The following is a 19,051-nucleotide window of genomic DNA, read 5'->3' as shown; positions in this document are numbered from 1 at the left end:
GAAAATAATTGAGCCAGATTAACTCGGCTAAAATCTGCTTGGATATCGAAAACACGAGCAAACACGAACAATCCATCATGACTTGGATGTATCGTATTAGTTTTGTCAACAGGATCACAATGTGATTTTGATATTCGAAATATTTAGTAATAACATACGAAACTTTCAATACATATAGTACACGGACTCGCTGGATCACAGTTTTTGTGTTTGAATTGACAGAATCGACAAGTGAAGTGGATCATTTGACGTAAATATCAACTTAATTGTGATCAATTTTCTTCGAAATGAAGACTGAGTATCAAGCCCAATGTATGACAAAAATAAAATCGCATCTCAGATACATGCATAGCAATTCCAAAATTAAGCTTCGTGCTGGAGACTCATTTTTTCGAACCTACTAATGATTGCAATTTTTATGAAATACGCGTGTATCGGTGAAAACAGCAATATTAAGTTTTGCTGAGCTTGTGATACCCGTTGGGCTGTTGTTTTGTGTGTGCGTTTCATTGAAATGTTGGATAGAGATTATGAAAGTCTTAAATCTAATCGAGGTGAAAATTGACTAACCTGTTTCACATCGGTTACCATAGTAACCGGTAGCGCAGGTGCAGTTGTAGCTGTTTTCATCCACGTCCACGCAGGATGCCCCGTTCTGGCACTCATTGTTCCGACACGCCGGAATACCTGGAAAGTGTTGAGGAAAGCCGTCATTTGATGCAAACTAACAAAATTTATGCTTTTTTTTTTGATACGCAGCATCTTTTTATGTTTTCTTATTGTCCTTTTTTTTTTCACAAAGAAAATTTATTCATATAAACATTCAGGTACAAAATAAAATAATGTCACATGCAGTACATAAAGAGAGATGATCGAAATTTGACAGGTAAATGCGATACAGTTAAACAATATAAATACGATTCCAATTGATATTAGATACAAAACCTTTGGTTTTCTCAGACATATATTTGTCTATTTTCTTTGCTTGTTTTAAGAATTTACAAAATTGGCTAAAATGTAACGATTTCTTTTTATTTTTGACAGAAAATATGAAGTATTTTGCGTACAAATAAACCACGTTGTAACATTTTGGATTTTCTGTCGAACCAAGTATAAAGGAACTTTTAGTAATTTGAATTTTATTCTGTAACATAATTTCTTGTATTTGAGCGATAAATCTTTGGGTAACGTCACATTCCCAAAATAGATGTGCGATTGTTTCTGTGGAGCTCGAACAAAACGTACAGAGGTGTGTGTCAGATAGCCCCATTGCAAAAAGTAATTTGTTAACACCAATATTTCTATGTAAAATTTTGTACTGAAAATAACGAAGTCTTTGATTTAAAGTAGATGTAAAAGGAACATTATATATTTTAGTCCAGTCTAAGTTTTGATTAAAAATTTCTTCCCATTTCCTTTCTGATTTAGGTGGTTGAAATATCCTCTCACATAATATTCGATGTATATATCGACATATCTTAATTCTTTTAAACAAATTATATATTGCTTCTTCTTGTTGCGTCTTTATTTCATTATCATATACTGATTTCTCTTCAATATATATTTTTCCATTCTAAGGGGATTGCATGAATAACTGAAAAATATTCTAAAAAATTACAACAAACACCGTATTTATTGCGAAACTGTTCAAAATTTAAAAAAGATAAACCATCATCACTCAATAATTGTTTAATCTTTATTACACCCCTTTGAAACATCATTTTCTTAAATACAATCTCATTATTTATACGAATTAATGAATTAAACCATATTACTTGGTTTTTCACTTGTTCTACAGATAACTTGGGGGAAAAGGTATAATCACACCAAGCCCTAAGAATTTCACGTATAAAACTACTTTGTATCAAATTGATTTTGTTTTCTGTTCCGGCCATATTACAATACCAAATCATATTGTGCCCTAAGTTTTCTAAATAATATTCAAAGAAACATTTCCACTTTCCTCTATTTTGATCATTTAATAATCTTTTCACCCAAGTGATTTTAAGTCCTGAAATTACAGATGAAAAATGAAACATCTTTAAACCTCCCTGACAGTAATCTCCAATTATTGTGGTCCGACTGATTTTATCGGGTTTATCATCCCAGATAAAAGAAAATACTATTTGTTCTATTTCTTTTATAAATTGTGCTGGTGGAGAAGGTAATACCGAAAACAAAAAAATTGTCCTTGAGTTTCTTTGTGCAATGGAGAAACTGTTGTTGATGCTAAAGAATCATTTTTGCACTGTGTTAGTAGCAGAGATATGAATTCAGCACCGTGATTTATCTACAGTGTAAATATTACAACGCTAAATCGTTGCTCAACCACTTCTTTTTTTCTGGAATAGTTTTCACCCGTCAAAGAGGAGCAGACAATAGTTGCGCAATTTTGACAAACCAGCGACAATGACGTCACAAAACGCAAGCTGATTGGTGGAATGTTTTTGGTGTAAAATCTCTTAGTGCACAAGATGAAATGTGCATGGAGTTGATGCACGCGTCTGTTTGGCGAGACAGCCTGTGCATTCATGGTGTTGATAACATTTGCCCTACAGCAGAACTCAGGACCTTAGTTATGCTTTTCTACCCGAGACAACCCTTCACATCTGTACAGAAGAACGCACTAAACGGCCCAACAAAGTGACACATTGAATTTTGATTCAAAAGAACATGATTGTGACTCACGATTTTCGCACGCGTCTCCTTCGAAGTCTTTGGTGCAGACACAGATGTAGCTGGTCGCGTCGTTCCGGCTGAAGCAGGAAGCTCCGTTCTGACAGGGATTACTCAAACACGGGTTTAATCCTGAAAATTGAATTCCATCACAGATCGGAAATCACTTCAGACCATTTTAATGAGGCATTTGCCGCGTTTGCATCGTAGTGTCGTGCGTGGTCGGTCCGACTTGTTCGATTTTTCTGTTCTCCTCGATTGAACGAGAACGCGTGTAATCTTATTGGTGGTTTTTGTATACCATGTCAAAAGTCAGGGGGTGCAATGTTACAGGTAAAATATCACATGCAGTGATAGGGATAAATCATTATTGACATCAAAAAGGCAAAAATGACATAAGTAATAAACGTAATATGTAAATAAAGCGTCATCTGATCTTTTTAACTCGTACACGTACGTTTCTACTAGTACATCAACTCCAATCTTAATCCTTTCTTAACCTCCACGCTTATTCCCCTAATACAAAATTTTAGCATGTGATTCGATGCACCTAAACGGTTGATAATTATGGTCCAAAAGTCGAAAGTATCCTGCTTGACTTCAAGTCTAAAGCCGCTCACAGCTTTCACATAAAAAAAAAATGAAAATTTTATTTAGGCACACAGATAGGCCGAATAACCGCATTTGAACTGACGATATATATCAAACTTACAATTACTAAGTTATATTACCAGGTATACTAAAATATATAGCTGGAGTTATGAACTTTTTATTTTTTAACAGCCAAATCAGATGTCGGCCGCATGTGCGGACCAAAGGTCAAGAAGAGGTTGGAGGTATAATCAATGCATTTGATGTTAGTTTTTGGCGGATGATGCACACAGCTTCTCTAAGAGTGACAGAAAAAAAAAATTGTTTTCAAATGAAAGTATCAAATTGAGTCGACCTCTATATGAAACTCAAAGTTTGGTCCTGGCAAAGGAATGATCACGACTGTGATTGATGTAAGGATTAAATGCATCAATTAAGTTGCTTGTCATAACATTGTAGCACCCCAGTTTTACTCTGGATAATGTCATTAAAACACAGCAGATGAAATATTACACATGATTCCGCTTTTCTATCTTTTTTTTTTCGGTATCTCGGCTTGAAAGTAGCCACAAACTCACTGGATTCGCAATTCGTTCCAGTAAACTCCTCTCCACACAAGCAGCGGTAGTCGTATGTGTTCTGGGGCTGAAGACACGGGGCACCGTTCATGCAGGGGTCACTGGCGCAAGGGACCATGTCTACACACAGGGAAGTGGGAAAACGAGAAGGGTAATTGCAGGAAACAAGCAGGTATCAAGCCAGGAATGTATAGGTGGCACATATCATCAGAAAATATAAATGCTAAGGCGATGGTGCACGGTTATAAAACAAAAAAAAAAAAAAATGAGAAGAAATTATTACAATCGAATGAATACGCCAACAGACATACAGATTCTGCAATAGCCATATGGATCTAGCTTAAATATCGTAGATATCTAGCGGTTTAACATTTCGGGCTTCCGGTGAATTTCGTCGAAACCCAATCGCATCAGATGTATCATTACGATATCTTCTTTAAGAACAACAACAAAATATTGGGTAATATTTCTTGGTGGTTTCCAAAAGTAACCTCAAGCCTATGCTTCATCCTCATCAAAAGCAGAGTCACTTTTAACCCAACGTCCTACATACAGTCATACGCTCTGCATAATGATATTTATAAAGCTACTGTTTATGTTGCTATTTTTTTTTTTGGTCGAAAAAAAAGTAATATGTTCTCAAAATAGATTAGCTGAACTTTTTATAACTTGAGGAAAGTGCCGCAGAATAAAAAAAAAAAAGGGGGGGGGGGTAGCATGAACTTGAATGACGAAGGGATTTTAGTGTAATGAAGAAGAACCGGAAGTTCCTCTCGAAGACCCCCCAAACAGCTGAGTAATCGAGTTAACATCTCAACTTGACCTGACCTTCATTTGCTACACGCAGATGGAGGGCGGGGTGGGGGTGGGGGTGGGTTCTGTTAGTAGAGAGTCCCTCTCGGATACGGATGTGTTATATGGACATAATGCTTATAGCCTACATTTTACATTATGAGCGTCGCATGAAAACAATGACAACACTTTGATCATAAGGGTGTCTAGAGGATTCAAGGCAATTACAAAGGGATGGAGGGTTGTTGTTGTTGTTGTTGTTGTTATTGTTGTTTTGCTATCGACAGATATAGGGTTTGGCACTTTGACATAGACTGGTTAAAGGCTAGAGGTTTATTCTAATTGCCATCTACAGGCTCTATTTGCAGTTTATGGACATGACAGAGAACGGACATAAAATTATAACACTCATTATAACCCTCATTCATGAATGGATAGATGGATGCGTAGTCATTTGATAATGTGTTCTCGCTTTGGGTGAAACTCACGCTTATTTGCTCGTATTAACCTTATGCAACACTCTCAAAGATTTCAAAAACTATATATAATCAAGCAGCTATCATTTCGTGCGAGTCCTGCTATTTGGATATTGAAAGTTTATAGAAGTTGGAGTTGAAAGTGAAATAGAGACATTGAAATTCTTAAATAGCAAGACTTTCAAATAACTTCCTTTTTTTAATAATCTTCGAACACATTATACATATAATGCTGTTTTACGATTTTTTTTTTTCGTGAAGCCATTGTTGAACATTGCGTGGAATTAGCAAAAGTATGATACTCGGATGTTTGCTTGTTCCAACGATCCATTTTTTTTTTTTTAGCAAGAGAATCACAACAAGATGGAAGAGCTGTCCTTCCAACTTGTGTTAGTCGTTGCAAAAAAAAAAAAAATTTTTTTTTGATTCATGAAAGAGACTCTCTGCCATCGTCTGTAGCTCGGTATCGTCAGTATATCTAAAAGTTTGTCGATGATTATGAAGTTTAAGACTTACTTTATAAAACGCCTACAATGTCGTTTGCTTTATAATTGTCTGATGAAGAAGATGCTGCCATTCATTTATATAATCACGTTCAAATGTAGTTGGTAGATCTACCTCAATACAAAAACAAAACAAAACAACAACAACAAACACAACAACAACAACAAAACAAGAGCGAAAAGAACGCGTGATAAGAAGAGTGGAAATTTCGCCTTTCTATTTCTTACATCTTGTTCGGTAAGATTTATAAACAATCCTCGATGTGATATTTCGGTTCTTCAACTAGGTCAATGAGGGTAAAATGTGATATGAAGAGGAAATTGAGAATCACACGCTAATAACTGTCTTGGCAAAACAGGTTGGGGTGGGTGGATAGGAGGGGAGGGGAGTTGGGAATATGATTAGAAAGCAAATATAATGCGGTGTCTGGCCTGTTCATGCCCTGTTAAAGTGCAAAACCTAGGGAAGCTTCCGGATACGAATTGCCATTTTCAGCTGCAATTATGACGAGTTCATGAGAAAAAGACCGGCGCAATAACTAACATTATGTGGATTTGTGCTTGTAGATGTGTGGCTCGAAAATAAGTCGTAACATATTATGCATATACCTCAGTGGTGAAACTTATAGAAGCACCTCGTTCCAGGATACTTTCTTTAAAGATGATTTGAAATATCCATCTCTCTCTCTCTCTCTCTCTTTTCTCTCTCTCTCTTTTTTTTTTTCTCTCTCTCTTTTTTCTTTTCTGAGGGTTGGGGGAAGAGGTAATCTTAGCTCTAGTTGGAGTTCGACAAGAGCGATAGCAGTCATGGTTAATGTTGTATTTTATCCCAAGATTTTGGCTTGGCTAATTTGGCTGTATGCCTATCACAACAACATCCTTAATGCACATGACTTGTCATGATCGTTATTACTTTTACGTCTCAGATATTCCTTATCGTGTCGAGTGCAACACATGGATAGCTCTGGATTGGGTTTTGGGGTGCCGAAAGGGAAGGACATGGATCTAAACTAGTCGCTGTCTTCTAAAGTTATTCTCAAGCAAGGCGAGTTAGATTTAGGTGAAGGTAGCGAGGGATTTTCTCACTAATTTCGCAGTTGCTTCCAGTAAACCCCGTGCGGCAGGTGCAGTGATGAAGAAGACCGCCTAAGGCAGTGAAACAAGTTCCTCCGTTCTGACACGGCTGACTGTTGCATGCATCAGCTGAAAAAAGAAGGTGAAAACAGTGAAGATGACGACCATGTTGTTAATATCACTTCAAAGTTCTCCGTGTAATCACTAACATTATCTTTGAATAATCACTAACATTATCTTTAAACATATTCCTTGGTATCGATATCATGTTGTTATTTCTACAGCAGTCTAGTTTGTCCCCATTTCTCTTCATGGTATTGCCATTGATGAATTGGACAGGGCTACTGTTAGAAAAGCATTCTGTAATGTTGAATCCACAACTTCACTTTTACTTCAATTTCAGTGTCAAACAGACTGAGAATGAAGTTTACGTATGCATGCACGCAAACACGTAGCACATAATGTACATCAGATATATTATAAAATATACATTGTAGACATAAAGCACGTGCATAAAGACATATTCATAAACAACTTAAAGTAATACCACTCAATTGATGACATTTATAAGTCGAGCAGGCTACGATATACTGAACACTGATTGATTCAGTGTTTATTTACGTCGATATGGGGCAATTTATCAATCAGTTGTAAACTTTATACGTAAGAAGGCATACAATCATCTCACTATCATAAATGAATCGTACAGGACCTTAAAAATATATGCAAACGTCTTTGATTCATTTGTTATTCTAATTGCCAAACTTTGTTAGAAACTCGTGATTTCCCCTCTCCGATCGACGTAGTGATTATCGATATAAAAAGAGTCCAGAACGTAAAGTCTTTAATTTCATATAGATACAAAAGTATGAACACGTGGACATTACAACGCGTTATATCATGTAGTGAGGAGCAACCATTACGTTTGCTTACAATTACGATAGATAAGGTCTGGGCTATACTGCCTGCATCGCAGGAAGTGCGTAGAAGACCATCAAAATGGTGACAACGTACGTGTTTTCATTTGAGGAGAGGGCTAAATATAAGAGAAGGGGAAATTTACACTGGATAGGGATTCCATCATAGAGTTCGTGTTCTTAAAGGGAAGCGACGGTGATTACTTCTCCCAAAAGAATTACATTTTGAGCCGACGCGACGGTTTTAGACTTCTTTATCAACGGAAGAGATAGAATCAAAGACTGATGTCTCTGAAAGTAGGCCTATATAATATACTATAATGAGGGAGGTGGGAGAGAGCTATGATAGAGTCACAGAACGACGCATCATAATATATAGCTGTCTTTCCCGGCCCTTACACCAAATGATGTCGTTTGATCTGGTTATCTTGTTTTCAAGACTTTGCGACTTTGCGATAAGATCCTCCTCTCATACCATTATGTTCACTCTAAAACCTCACGAATGAGGACAATAACTCTCGAAAAGTGACTGGGTCTTGGACAGATTTTAAGACAATGAATTCGATCTCAGTATCCATGTGCGATCAAATGAGAACAGTGAAGATTCCCAGATACTTTTACTCACGTTCCTCGCACAACTCGCCCATCCAGCCGAACGCACATCGACACGTAAAATCAGCTCCGTCAGGGATACAAGTCCCGCCATTCTTACATGGCCTGACCACGCAGGCGTTTTCTGGGGGAAAATAGACAAAATTAACAGAGAAAATGAGTAATCATTGTAGGCTGGTAAAAAAAACAAAAAAAAAAAACACACACACACACACACACGCACAATTTGCATGAAAATTTTTACTACTTGTAATAGAGTTGACACTAATATTGGCATTAGTACTACTAATGCCGAAGTTGATTGTAATCAATTATGGATTGGTCGTTGGTGTATAATAGCAGGAAAAGTGCTCGTGGTAGTAAGTAGTACATGTAAAATGTACATATATATGTAGTTGTTTTGGTGGTGGCAGTGGTATATGGTAGTGGAAATAGCAGTAGTGGTGGTTGTGGTAGTCATCAGGGGAAAAATAGTCGCTAAAAATAGTAGTAAATAGCAGTGAACAATAGTTCAATATAGTTCATATCAATAATTGAGATTCATCATCATCACCAAACTTTCTGAACTCTTAACTTTGCTAACAATCACAATGATGTAAAAATGCTGCTTCTGCCGCTACAAATTCTTAACTATCAACCACAATGAACGTCAACTGCGACTACCACCACGACCACCACGACCAGCACAAAAAAAGCAATAATCCCATAACCACCACTAATACCATCACTGAAATTTCCACGGCAACCACCACCGCCGCCACCACCACCACCACCACCACTCCCACCCATATAGCATATTTACCAACTATCTCGCAGGTAATCCCCGAGTAGCCGGTGGGACAGACACAGCTGAACGTATCGCCTCTGTTGACACAGCCAGCTCCGTTTTGACACGGGTTTGGAAAACAAGGTGTATCTTTTTCAAACACACACACAAAAAGGAGTAAACTGAGAACCACATTGACAAACAAAATTTGCACACGAGGTACAGCTGTAGGCTGTTTACATTTTGAATAGATTAGAAATTAATCTCATCAAGTTAGTGCCGTATTTCAATGTCACAAACTGCAAAAACTGGGGTGTTACACACCGAGCTGATGTTAAAATTTCCTGTGCCCATTTGTGGTGTTCAATTAACACACACGGATGTCACTTCAAAATATAAGACTAAAAATGTACTTAGTAATTAGACTTTGAACTTACACAAGACGAACAAGAACTTCCCGTAATATAGGCCCTATCACTAAATTTTTTAACAAAATGTGAACACATTTACACTACAGTAACACCTAAGAGGGTGTGGTCTCCTATTCATACTGTGTGGGTGTTACATAGGCATTCACGCCATGTAGTGTCATTGTTAAATTAACACTAGTGCCGTGTCATAAATATTTATACCAGCTACAGTGTCAAATCAATACCACGAAGTACCAGGTGTACACTTTTTCAACACCATCACAACATATTACTTTATACACCTGTTGGTGTGGTCCTGCAATTGACACCGGCTTGTGTTCGATTTAACACCGGTATTGATAAATCTAGTTCTGATCTTTTTGCAGTGCATCATCCAAACTGGAAGAGGACCATCCCCCCCCCCCTTGCCCATAAATCGCTCATCATCATCATCTTCTATTTTCGGTTGGATCACTCGGTAGGGTTTATAATGGCGTGCAAGCGGACTCCATCGGAAGAGACCTCTCCGATTCGATTCTCTCTCAAATTGGGTGCGGCACTCATGAAAGATGGGGAGTGGGGACTCCGTAACATCCAATGCATCATACCTCTTTCCAGCTCCTTGAGTACATGCAGCGCATCCTATTAACCCGCTCTACATTTTCGTCCTCTCTACCCTCTTTCCTTAAAGTGACGTCATAATGGTGGCTCTTGGAGTAACAGTATAAATTAAAGTTGACATCAACGGTATAATGTACAAAATGTAGGTTCAAGTGAATAGCATCATGCGGTAAGTCGCAAGGATATACTGTGAAGAGTAATTTGAATATTCATAAAAACTGGTCAAGAAATATTTTCCGAAAAATGTGAAATTTCAAACTGTCATATCATCCATATTTCTTATCCGATTTGATAATTTTTGTGTCGTTCCGTAGGGAATATTTTTTCTCTTTGAAGTTTATTAATTTTTGGAGTGGATTTCCTCTTTAATGGGTTTAGGTATCTTTCAGAAACTGATGGGAGTATAGTTCGACATCGACTGCTTCATCTACAATGTAAGCGCTCGTGAATGATACAGTGGTATCTCAAGTGCATGCTATTTTACCATGTTTTCAAAAATGCACATACATGTAATTTTCATTATCATCAGTACAGCAATTAATACCTGAGCCAAGTTGCACCCCACCCTCCGTCATGGCCTGATCTGATATAAACTGCTGAGCGCAGGGCTATTGAAACGAACACTGTGCATGGACTGGACTGTAGGAATGTAATAAATGTAGGCCTATATACATGCGTGTACGTCCATGTAGTTTGAAGAGAATCAATACACAGTTCTTCTCTCTCCTAGCTCATATAGCGTACCAATCTTGACGAGGAATTTAAGCAAAACCTACTCTTTATAGTATTGGGATTCAGGGTTTTTTTTAATGCAGAAGTAATATTGTACACATCAGTGAAGTGTGAGGAAAATCGGATAGTCCGTCAAGGGTTACGAATTTACGAAGTAATAAGAGGTTCCAACAATTTGCAATGTCACGGTAGTGGAACGATAGACAAAAGAAATATAAACGAGTACCAGATGATTTCACTTTTAACAGAAAATTACACTTTCTTTAGACTTAACACTGCCGTATAAAGGTAATATTATTCTTCTTGTCTTCTATAAGTGGGTTTACTCAAGTGCCCTTTATTATTATGCTATAATATGAAAATACATGGAATTCCTTTTATTTTTTTCTTTCAACATCTATGACATCACAAATTGTTAAAGTCTTCTTGTCCTGCGATAGTGGGATCAAAACTTTAAAATGCCACAACTTTTGAACGGATTGCCCGATTTTCCTTAAAGGGACTGTACAGTACTGGTTGAGGTAGGGATTCATGTTTTGAACATTCCTAAGTGAGATAATGAAAAGCCTCTAATGAAATATAAAAGAGCATGTAATTTTAAGAAGCATTCAACGTTTATTTGATGAAAATTGGTTTTCAAATGGCTGAGATATCCAAAAAGTGCTAATGATAAAAGGCGACATGCCCCAACTTTATTAGCATCTCTTTGTTTCACCTTGTTTTTCGATATCTCAGCCATTTCAAAACCTATTTTCATCGAATAAACTTTTGATACCCCTTAGAACTGCATGCTCTTTGACATCTCATAGAGTGGTTTCTGAATATCTCACAAAACGTTAAAAGCTAAATCTTCACCTCGACCAGAACTGTACACACCCTTTAAACTTACTGATACTGCGGCATTCACTTACAGCTGTAATCCACATGATACATTTTCGAGTAGATTCCCTTTAAGATTACGTCGCTATAATTATGTTACTGTACCTATGGGGGGAAGGGGGCAATGCTGTGTACACGTATTATGTTATATGTCCTATAGGTAATGTTCTGACTCATGATGCTTTTCATTTACGACCCTCGTTATACTAGATAATTAGATAATGTCAGTTGTTTAGGAGGAAGTTGATATAAAGCTATTACATGGATGTGAACTTGACACTGTAACATGTTTCCATGGCAATCTATACGTGACGCTGCGGTGAGCTGTGTGTGTCAGGTTGGCCCATTGGCAACGAGGTGAATCAAAGTTCACGGAAAAACTGAACTTCTGCAAAGGTGTGTCAGGGATGTTAACGAGACGGTCCCTTCCCGCCGCGAAACTCAACTCGGTATGCTTGTAATCAAGATAAGTCATGGATGATTATTATGTGTGATAAGAGGTGGCGCGTTTTTCAAGTTTATTTCATTTCAGTTATAAGATAAACACACATACATACATACATACATACATACATACATTTACATGTACATCATAATTTGATATGTGTGTGTGTGTGTGTGTGTGTGTGTGTGTATTTGTGTATCTATCAATTTCATTGTTTAAAATAAGGCCTTTTAAACGGTTTCTGCCATAAATCTAAACCGATAACGATAAAAAAAAAAAATGTTTCCCCCATATAATACTGCATATACATGTAGGACCCTGCGAAAAACATACACGTAGGCCTATATAATGATTAAAGGCATAATTTACCATTTGCAGATGAAACAAAAACCCAATATTAGTGCTTTAAAATAGATCTAAAATGTGAGTTAGGGATAGAAACAACCACTGTAAAAATTTGAATCCGTATAATCGATGTTAAGTATTGTTAAGTACACAAAATGTGAACAATAGTTATAATAAGAATGCTTCCAGACTAAACCGTATACAGTTATGGTTTATTGAGAAGCATGCTGATATCTCCCCATATTTTAGGCTTTATTGCAAAAATTTTATATGGTAGGATGTTTTGTGATACAACAGACCTACACATATGCATCAAATGTGATATCTTGAACATTTTTGAAATCACTGCTCCCAAAGGTAAACTGGACCTTTAATGTCAAAAATTAAAAGTTGGTTGAATCCTAAGGTCTTGAAAGTTGCTTGCGGAAGAGTGTCTTTCTACACAAGACTGTAGACCCTAGCGAAACGAGAATTGAAAAAAAAAAAACAAAAAACTATTGCCTTCATTTTAAGACGTCCTCCAAAAAGACAAGCTTTCGAATCGACAATCATTTTGATACCAGGTGCTCGTTCTCTTCATTTTTTTTTTTTTGGTCTTTAGTGTGTTTTTTTTTTCTTAAAGATAGAATTCAGCGTAAGAATACGGTCATGTTCATCGTACTTTGCTGAATGTTTTATTATTATCGGTAGTGTCATCTGATCTTTTCAGTCCCTACATTACTACGTGTAGTTATACGAGGACGCCGAGATCAAATCTCACCGGCTGGTCAACCTGTCCATCCAAAAACGCAATAACGTCTATTTTGGGCAACGTTCTTTCACGAAGTCTCTGATCATGTATCACCTACCTGCATATACACTGATGGCATACATGTACATATACAGAACCCAAATCCCCACTGTCGAATATTAGACATCCTCGGCAATGCTCGGTGCTTGTTTGTTTATTTGTTTACTTCTGTTTAGACTTTATAACGAGATATACAGCAAATCATGATTTCATATGGTCAAGGTTGATATCGTTTCTTTCCTGATCTCTGCTTATGCGTGCACAGAATGCGAATGAATGCGAGTACAAACCTGTTGTTTATGGATCTCATATAAATGCGCCTATAAGTGCGCAGGTTGGAGGGTTTTCATACCACTTTCTTAACACATAGGATTGGGCCTTTTGGCATAAGGCCGACGTTATGTAAGATGAATGTGTGTGCGTGTGCGTGTGCGTTGCGTGTGCGTGTGCGTGTATTTTACCATATAACACCAGTAACTACTGGATTTGCAGTGATTATAGGGCTCACACGCCGTCGGGTAAATAATTCCCCATAGAGACGTGTGTTAAAATTAAAATGTCAAAAAATTCTATAAAATAGCTGGGAGAAATGAGGTGTTTCAGCTTCACTAACCTGGATAAGTGAGATATAACCTTTCATCCATCAAATTTCCAGGGTGGATTCTTCGGCTCAAATTCTGTCCAAGGGTCCGCAAAGCCACACTACGAGTTCTTGTCACTCAAAAATCACCTATTTTCCGTACACGTACCCAGTGACATAATAGTCCCCTCAAATTCCATCAGAAAAGCTTTCATCCTCCAACAGAAATGCAGTTTGTAGAGGAATTCATACTCAATAACTATAGCTATTCAGTTTTTGGCCAAACTACATCATTGATTTTTAATTAATTTTTTCTTCATTTATTTTGGTATCTTTGGTACGAATTTGTGAAGGGGTCTGGAATAGTCCATTTTATTTACAGGTGTGAGCCCTATAGCATAGTCCGATGTACCAACATGGAGATTTTCCCTGTTTCCAACGCGCTAACATAATATATTGGGAGGTTATTTTCAGAAACGCTTTTCCGATAAAGAATGTAAAGCAGCATGAAGAAATCAATGGCTGTAATGCTTTATGCCACCTACAGTCTGGAGTGTAATGTGGCTGCAAGCCTGTTATTCGATCCCTAGGCAACCATGACGTCAGCAAAGTCTTCTTTGAATATTAAAGTTTGAAATGCCAAGCTACAGAAATGTTTCTGATTAAAGTTTGAAATGCCAAACTACACTACTATTTTAATGGTATAAACAGATTTGTATGTTTTGCTCGGGCATTATTCCAAGAGAGCAAAAATCTGTCGTATACGATCGTAAGCCAATGCGCTTATTTGTTTTTCTTCGTTCAAAGCGGCGTACGTAATTATTCAAAATTGATCTCCGCAGCAACGTGAACGTCCTGGTGTCTGACAGTAATGTTGTACATCTCTTACGTGTGAATGAACATCTGATGACGTACATGTATTATTCTGGTGTACCAAGCCAAGTGCTATAGGGTTTCTTCATTTAAAGGGATCGTATACAATTCAAGTTTTGGTTGAGGCCTACATGTAACTTTAGGTTTCTAACATTTTTTTTTTTTTTTTTGGTGAGATAATGAGAAACTTCTTTGAAATATATAAGAGCATGCAATTCCAAGAGGAATTCAATGGTTATTTGATGAAAACTGTTTTTTTATCCAAAACAGAGCGATCATAATAAAAGGTGGGACCCACCCTTTATTACGATCGCTTTGTTTTACTTTGTTTTTGGATGTCTCAGCCACTTTTTATCCGATTTTCATAAAATAAACTTTGAATTCCTCTTAAGATATGTAGTATGCTCAGTACTATTTGGTGATTTCTAGGTATTTCGCAAAAAGTTTATAAAAAAGTTATAAGTTAAAAGCCGAATTTTCATCTCCACCAATACTATATCATCCCTTTAATGTGACCATTACACTGAGGTGATGGGGGGGGGGGGGGGGTTAGGGAACCAGCGTGCTTTTATACAAAACATTCAGTGAAGTGTCGGCTTCACATAGTCAAACATGATTCTCCCGGAAACACTGCAAAAGATCATTATATCCGTATGGATTCTGCACAAACACCGCAATTACAAAGTAATGTATTAGTACAATCGGCAATGATCAGAGCAATCATTTTACAATGCTAACGTTGGCTTCTGATTGGTTAAAAGTTTTGAATTTCAGTCTAGGCGGGGTCCTAATCGTGCTTTAAACAAACACACAAGCAAAATAAAAAAACAACACAAATAAACAAACAAACTATGAACAGGACTCACCTAAAGTGCACGTAGGTCCGCTAAAGCCAGCCGGACATATGCATGAGTACTGGGACGGGGAAACGGCTATACACGTAGCATCGCTCACACATGGGTTGGGGGCGCACGGATCTACGCGTAGGATGAGGTGTGAAATGCGTTGATTGGTCGAGGAGAAAAAGACCCATAAAGAGAATTACTGATAACATAAAATAGCTATAGTATTACAAGTTGTGATCACGCTTGTGATCGTAACCTGTTAACCTATCTGGTAGAAGATGTGAGATGTTGAAACATTTGCCTATTAACATCTCCAAAATGTACAATATTTGTACATGAATCCCCTTTGGTGTTTAATTCACACACAAGCAATCACAGAGAGAAAGGGAGAGAGACCTTCTCTGGGGACACGAACGTTACGATCAGTATGGAAAAGACTGACTATTTAAAGGGGAAATACAGCCCAAATATGTTAGTCTGATAAGAAAGAGTAAAATATTACGAGTTCAACGATATCAATTTGATCGAAATCGGATGAAAAATAAGGAAGTTATGACATTTTGAAGTTTCGCTATTTTTGGGGAAAACAGTTCTTGAACAGTCGAAATATGCAAATGGTAGTGAGCATGTCATTCCCTCAAAACTTACTACACTGTATATACATGTAGTTTGTACACAAAATTGTGAAATTTCCAGTTTTTCATCAAAACGCAATTTAATATGCCTGTGGCTCAAATCCTTGTATATCTAACTGATCACTATTCTGAAGTTATTCAACCAAGATTGACGTCATGTTTCAGACGTCAATGACAGAAACAATGTGTTTTCATCATTTTTTTTTTTTTGTACACAATCCGTGGAAAATTGTGAGGGTATGACATGGCTTACTCACTCATTTACATATTCATATCAATTGTAAGGACTGTTTTGCAGAAATTAGCAAAACTTCAAAATGTCATAACTTCTTCAGTTTTCATCCGATTTCAGTCGAATTTTTACCATTGAACTTGTAAGATTTTACTCTTTTTTATCAGACTAACATATATTTTGACTGGATTTCCTCTTTAAGGGATGATACAGTTTCGATTGAGTTTCCAACGATTTTTTATGATGATTTCTTGAGATAATGAGATGTACACGTGTATCTTATGAAATACGAAAGAACACATAATTCCAAGAGGAATTCCAAGTTTATTTGACGAAAATTGGTTTTGAAATGGCTGACATATTCAAAACAAGACGATCCTAATAAAAGGTGGGACCAACCTTTTATTAGGATTGCTTTGTTTTACTTTTTTTTTGATGTCTCAGCCATTGCAAAACCGATTTTCGTCAAATGAAGTTTGAACTCCTTTTAGAATTATATGCTCTGTAACATTTCATAAAATGGTTTCTTCGTATCGGGCAAAAATATAAAAGCTGAACAGTATCCTCATCTCAACCAATACCATACCATCCCTTTAACATCACTCAACTGAGCGTCTATCTCCCCCTCCACCAATCCACCTCAAAAGAGGGGAAAAAGAACGTTGTCTGGTGCATAAGGGGACATGGCGGTTATGCAAATATAAGACATGATTGTTCCTGGACTTACGGAGTAATATCCGACATCGTCAAAAGTGAAATTGTCAGAGCAAAATCTCCTTGTTCAACCGGCAGGATAATAATGGCGGTGGTAGTGATGGTGATGATATCCAAATGATGATGGTGATATTAACATAACTATATCCATGAGTAACTGCTGCACTGCAAAAAGTCCGGTGTTAAATAGTGAACACCGAGCTGGTGTTAAATTTTCGGTGCTCATTTATGGTGTTAAATCAACACCCCCGGGTGTCATTTCCAAATTTTAAACTGTTTTTTGAAGAGTTTCTTAGTAACTGCACTTCTTGTTGATTTTTAATTTAAACAAGACGATCAAGAATTTTACGTTGAAATACTAGATTTTTGAAAAAATGTGAAAATAATTTTACACCAAAGTAACACCAGCTGGTGTGGTCCCTTATTGAAGCTGGACGGGTGTTAAACCATTGATATTAACACCACAAGTATCAAATCAACACCATGTGGTGTCATTTTTAAATTAACACCAGTACAGTGTCAAAATAACACCTGGTACAGTGTCAAATTAACACCACGAAGTGTCAAGTGAACACTTTTCAACACCATTACAGTGCATTTTTAACACCTGTGGGTGTGGTCCTTTATTGAAGTTTGATCGGTGTTAGATTTAACACCCGTGGTGTTAAATCTAACACCCATGTTTTTACAGTGTGCCTATATACTATTGCACTATACAATGGTATAACCACCTTTAGCCCGTCTATAAATACATTGAATGATAGTGACGCAAGTAAGTATATTTGCAGCGACAAAATAATCACTTTGCATATTACGGCAGAATAAGGCAAGACATTGTTGTTGCAAAGATGCACCCGTCATCGTCCAATGTTAAGGTATAGCCCCCATTTTACTCTGGACAATACAGTACAATTCAGTCGTCCGCTGTTTCCTCAGAGTATGCACATTATGTTCACTTAAAAGCTTCTCCGTGACAGCTGTTTAAAACTTGTCCAAGGTTAGAGAGGCTATATATATATACTGCACACAGTGAAAGGGAGCTGATATAACACAATCTGTATTCTACCTACATGAGAAGTGCGAGTTACAATATCTGACGATTACAAAGCTCAGTGTTTATAAACGAACAAAATCTTAAAGAAAAAAAAAACTTTATAACTGAAGAAAAAAAAAAACAATGATAGAGAAACCCCCTGCATGATATTTCGCAACAACACAAAAAAAGTGAACAGACTCGACTCCTTGGTACATAGAGTTAATTACCTTGCGCTAGTATGGATGATATCATCTGTAGCAGACACACGGCTGATATGGAGGTGACCGTGTGAGGCGATATATTCCCGTATTTTCCGGCCATGTTCTGATCAGAGGATCGAATGATAAAAAACTCCTCATTAGTCAATCAAACACTGGTGCTACAGTTGATCCGAACTTCATCCGCACAATCCCGCGGGTAGCGCCAGCACTGCACTCTCACTTTGTCTTGTGGTATAAATGCCGACAAGTTGCCAAGCAGCGCAACTTTTTTCATGGATATCGCCGATTCATTCAAAGGAATATATTTTCGGCTTCTCGGCAGTATCGTCGGATTTTTGAATCCCACTAGCTGCTGGTATCTTTCGGCGAGGATTATATCCCCCTGCCGATGTTGTTTGAAAAGTCTGGACCAGGTGCTCAGAGCCTGGCTCTCCGCTTATCTGTCAATGCCTTGGCTGCGTCTTTACGCGCAACTTCCGCTGTTTCTCACTCGGAGCTCACGCCTTCCCTTACGTGTGGGACTGCGCCTTCAAAGTACCAAGGTGTTTACCAGCCAGAACGGGCGTATGCATCTCCTCCTCAAAACAGTTAATGTCAATCTTTACAGAGGGCTTAAGACGTACAATACAAAGGTATTCATCCTTTCTTCTATTTGTTAAAGCGAAGGTAAAACCTCTTCTGTGTGACCACTCAACTCCTACAAACTAT

At 37.5% G+C, this 19,051-nt stretch overlaps 1 protein-coding gene across 1 annotated transcript in view; it reads right to left on the bottom strand.

The window, feature by feature from the left end:
• Positions 1-18,443, bottom strand: part of LOC140227770 (uncharacterized) — a 34,078-nt gene extending 15,635 nt beyond the window's left edge. Inside the window, exons 1-8 of the mRNA XM_072308167.1 lie at positions 18,350-18,443; positions 15,527-15,637; positions 9,022-9,135; positions 8,233-8,343; positions 6,703-6,819; positions 3,846-3,965; positions 2,689-2,808; positions 571-687 (exon numbers count right to left, since the gene is read on the bottom strand). Coding sequence (XP_072164268.1) covers positions 571-687; positions 2,689-2,808; positions 3,846-3,965; positions 6,703-6,819; positions 8,233-8,343; positions 9,022-9,135; positions 15,527-15,637; positions 18,350-18,443 — 904 coding nt within the window. The remainder of the gene's footprint in view (positions 1-570; positions 688-2,688; positions 2,809-3,845; positions 3,966-6,702; positions 6,820-8,232; positions 8,344-9,021; positions 9,136-15,526; positions 15,638-18,349) is intronic.
• Positions 18,444-19,051: the final 608 nt, after the last annotated feature.

This window comes from Diadema setosum, chromosome 4 (assembly GCF_964275005.1).
Source record: "Diadema setosum chromosome 4, eeDiaSeto1, whole genome shotgun sequence".
Lineage (NCBI taxonomy): Eukaryota > Metazoa > Echinodermata > Echinoidea > Diadematoida > Diadematidae > Diadema > Diadema setosum.
This window is presented reverse-complemented; position numbering and strand designations above follow the sequence as displayed.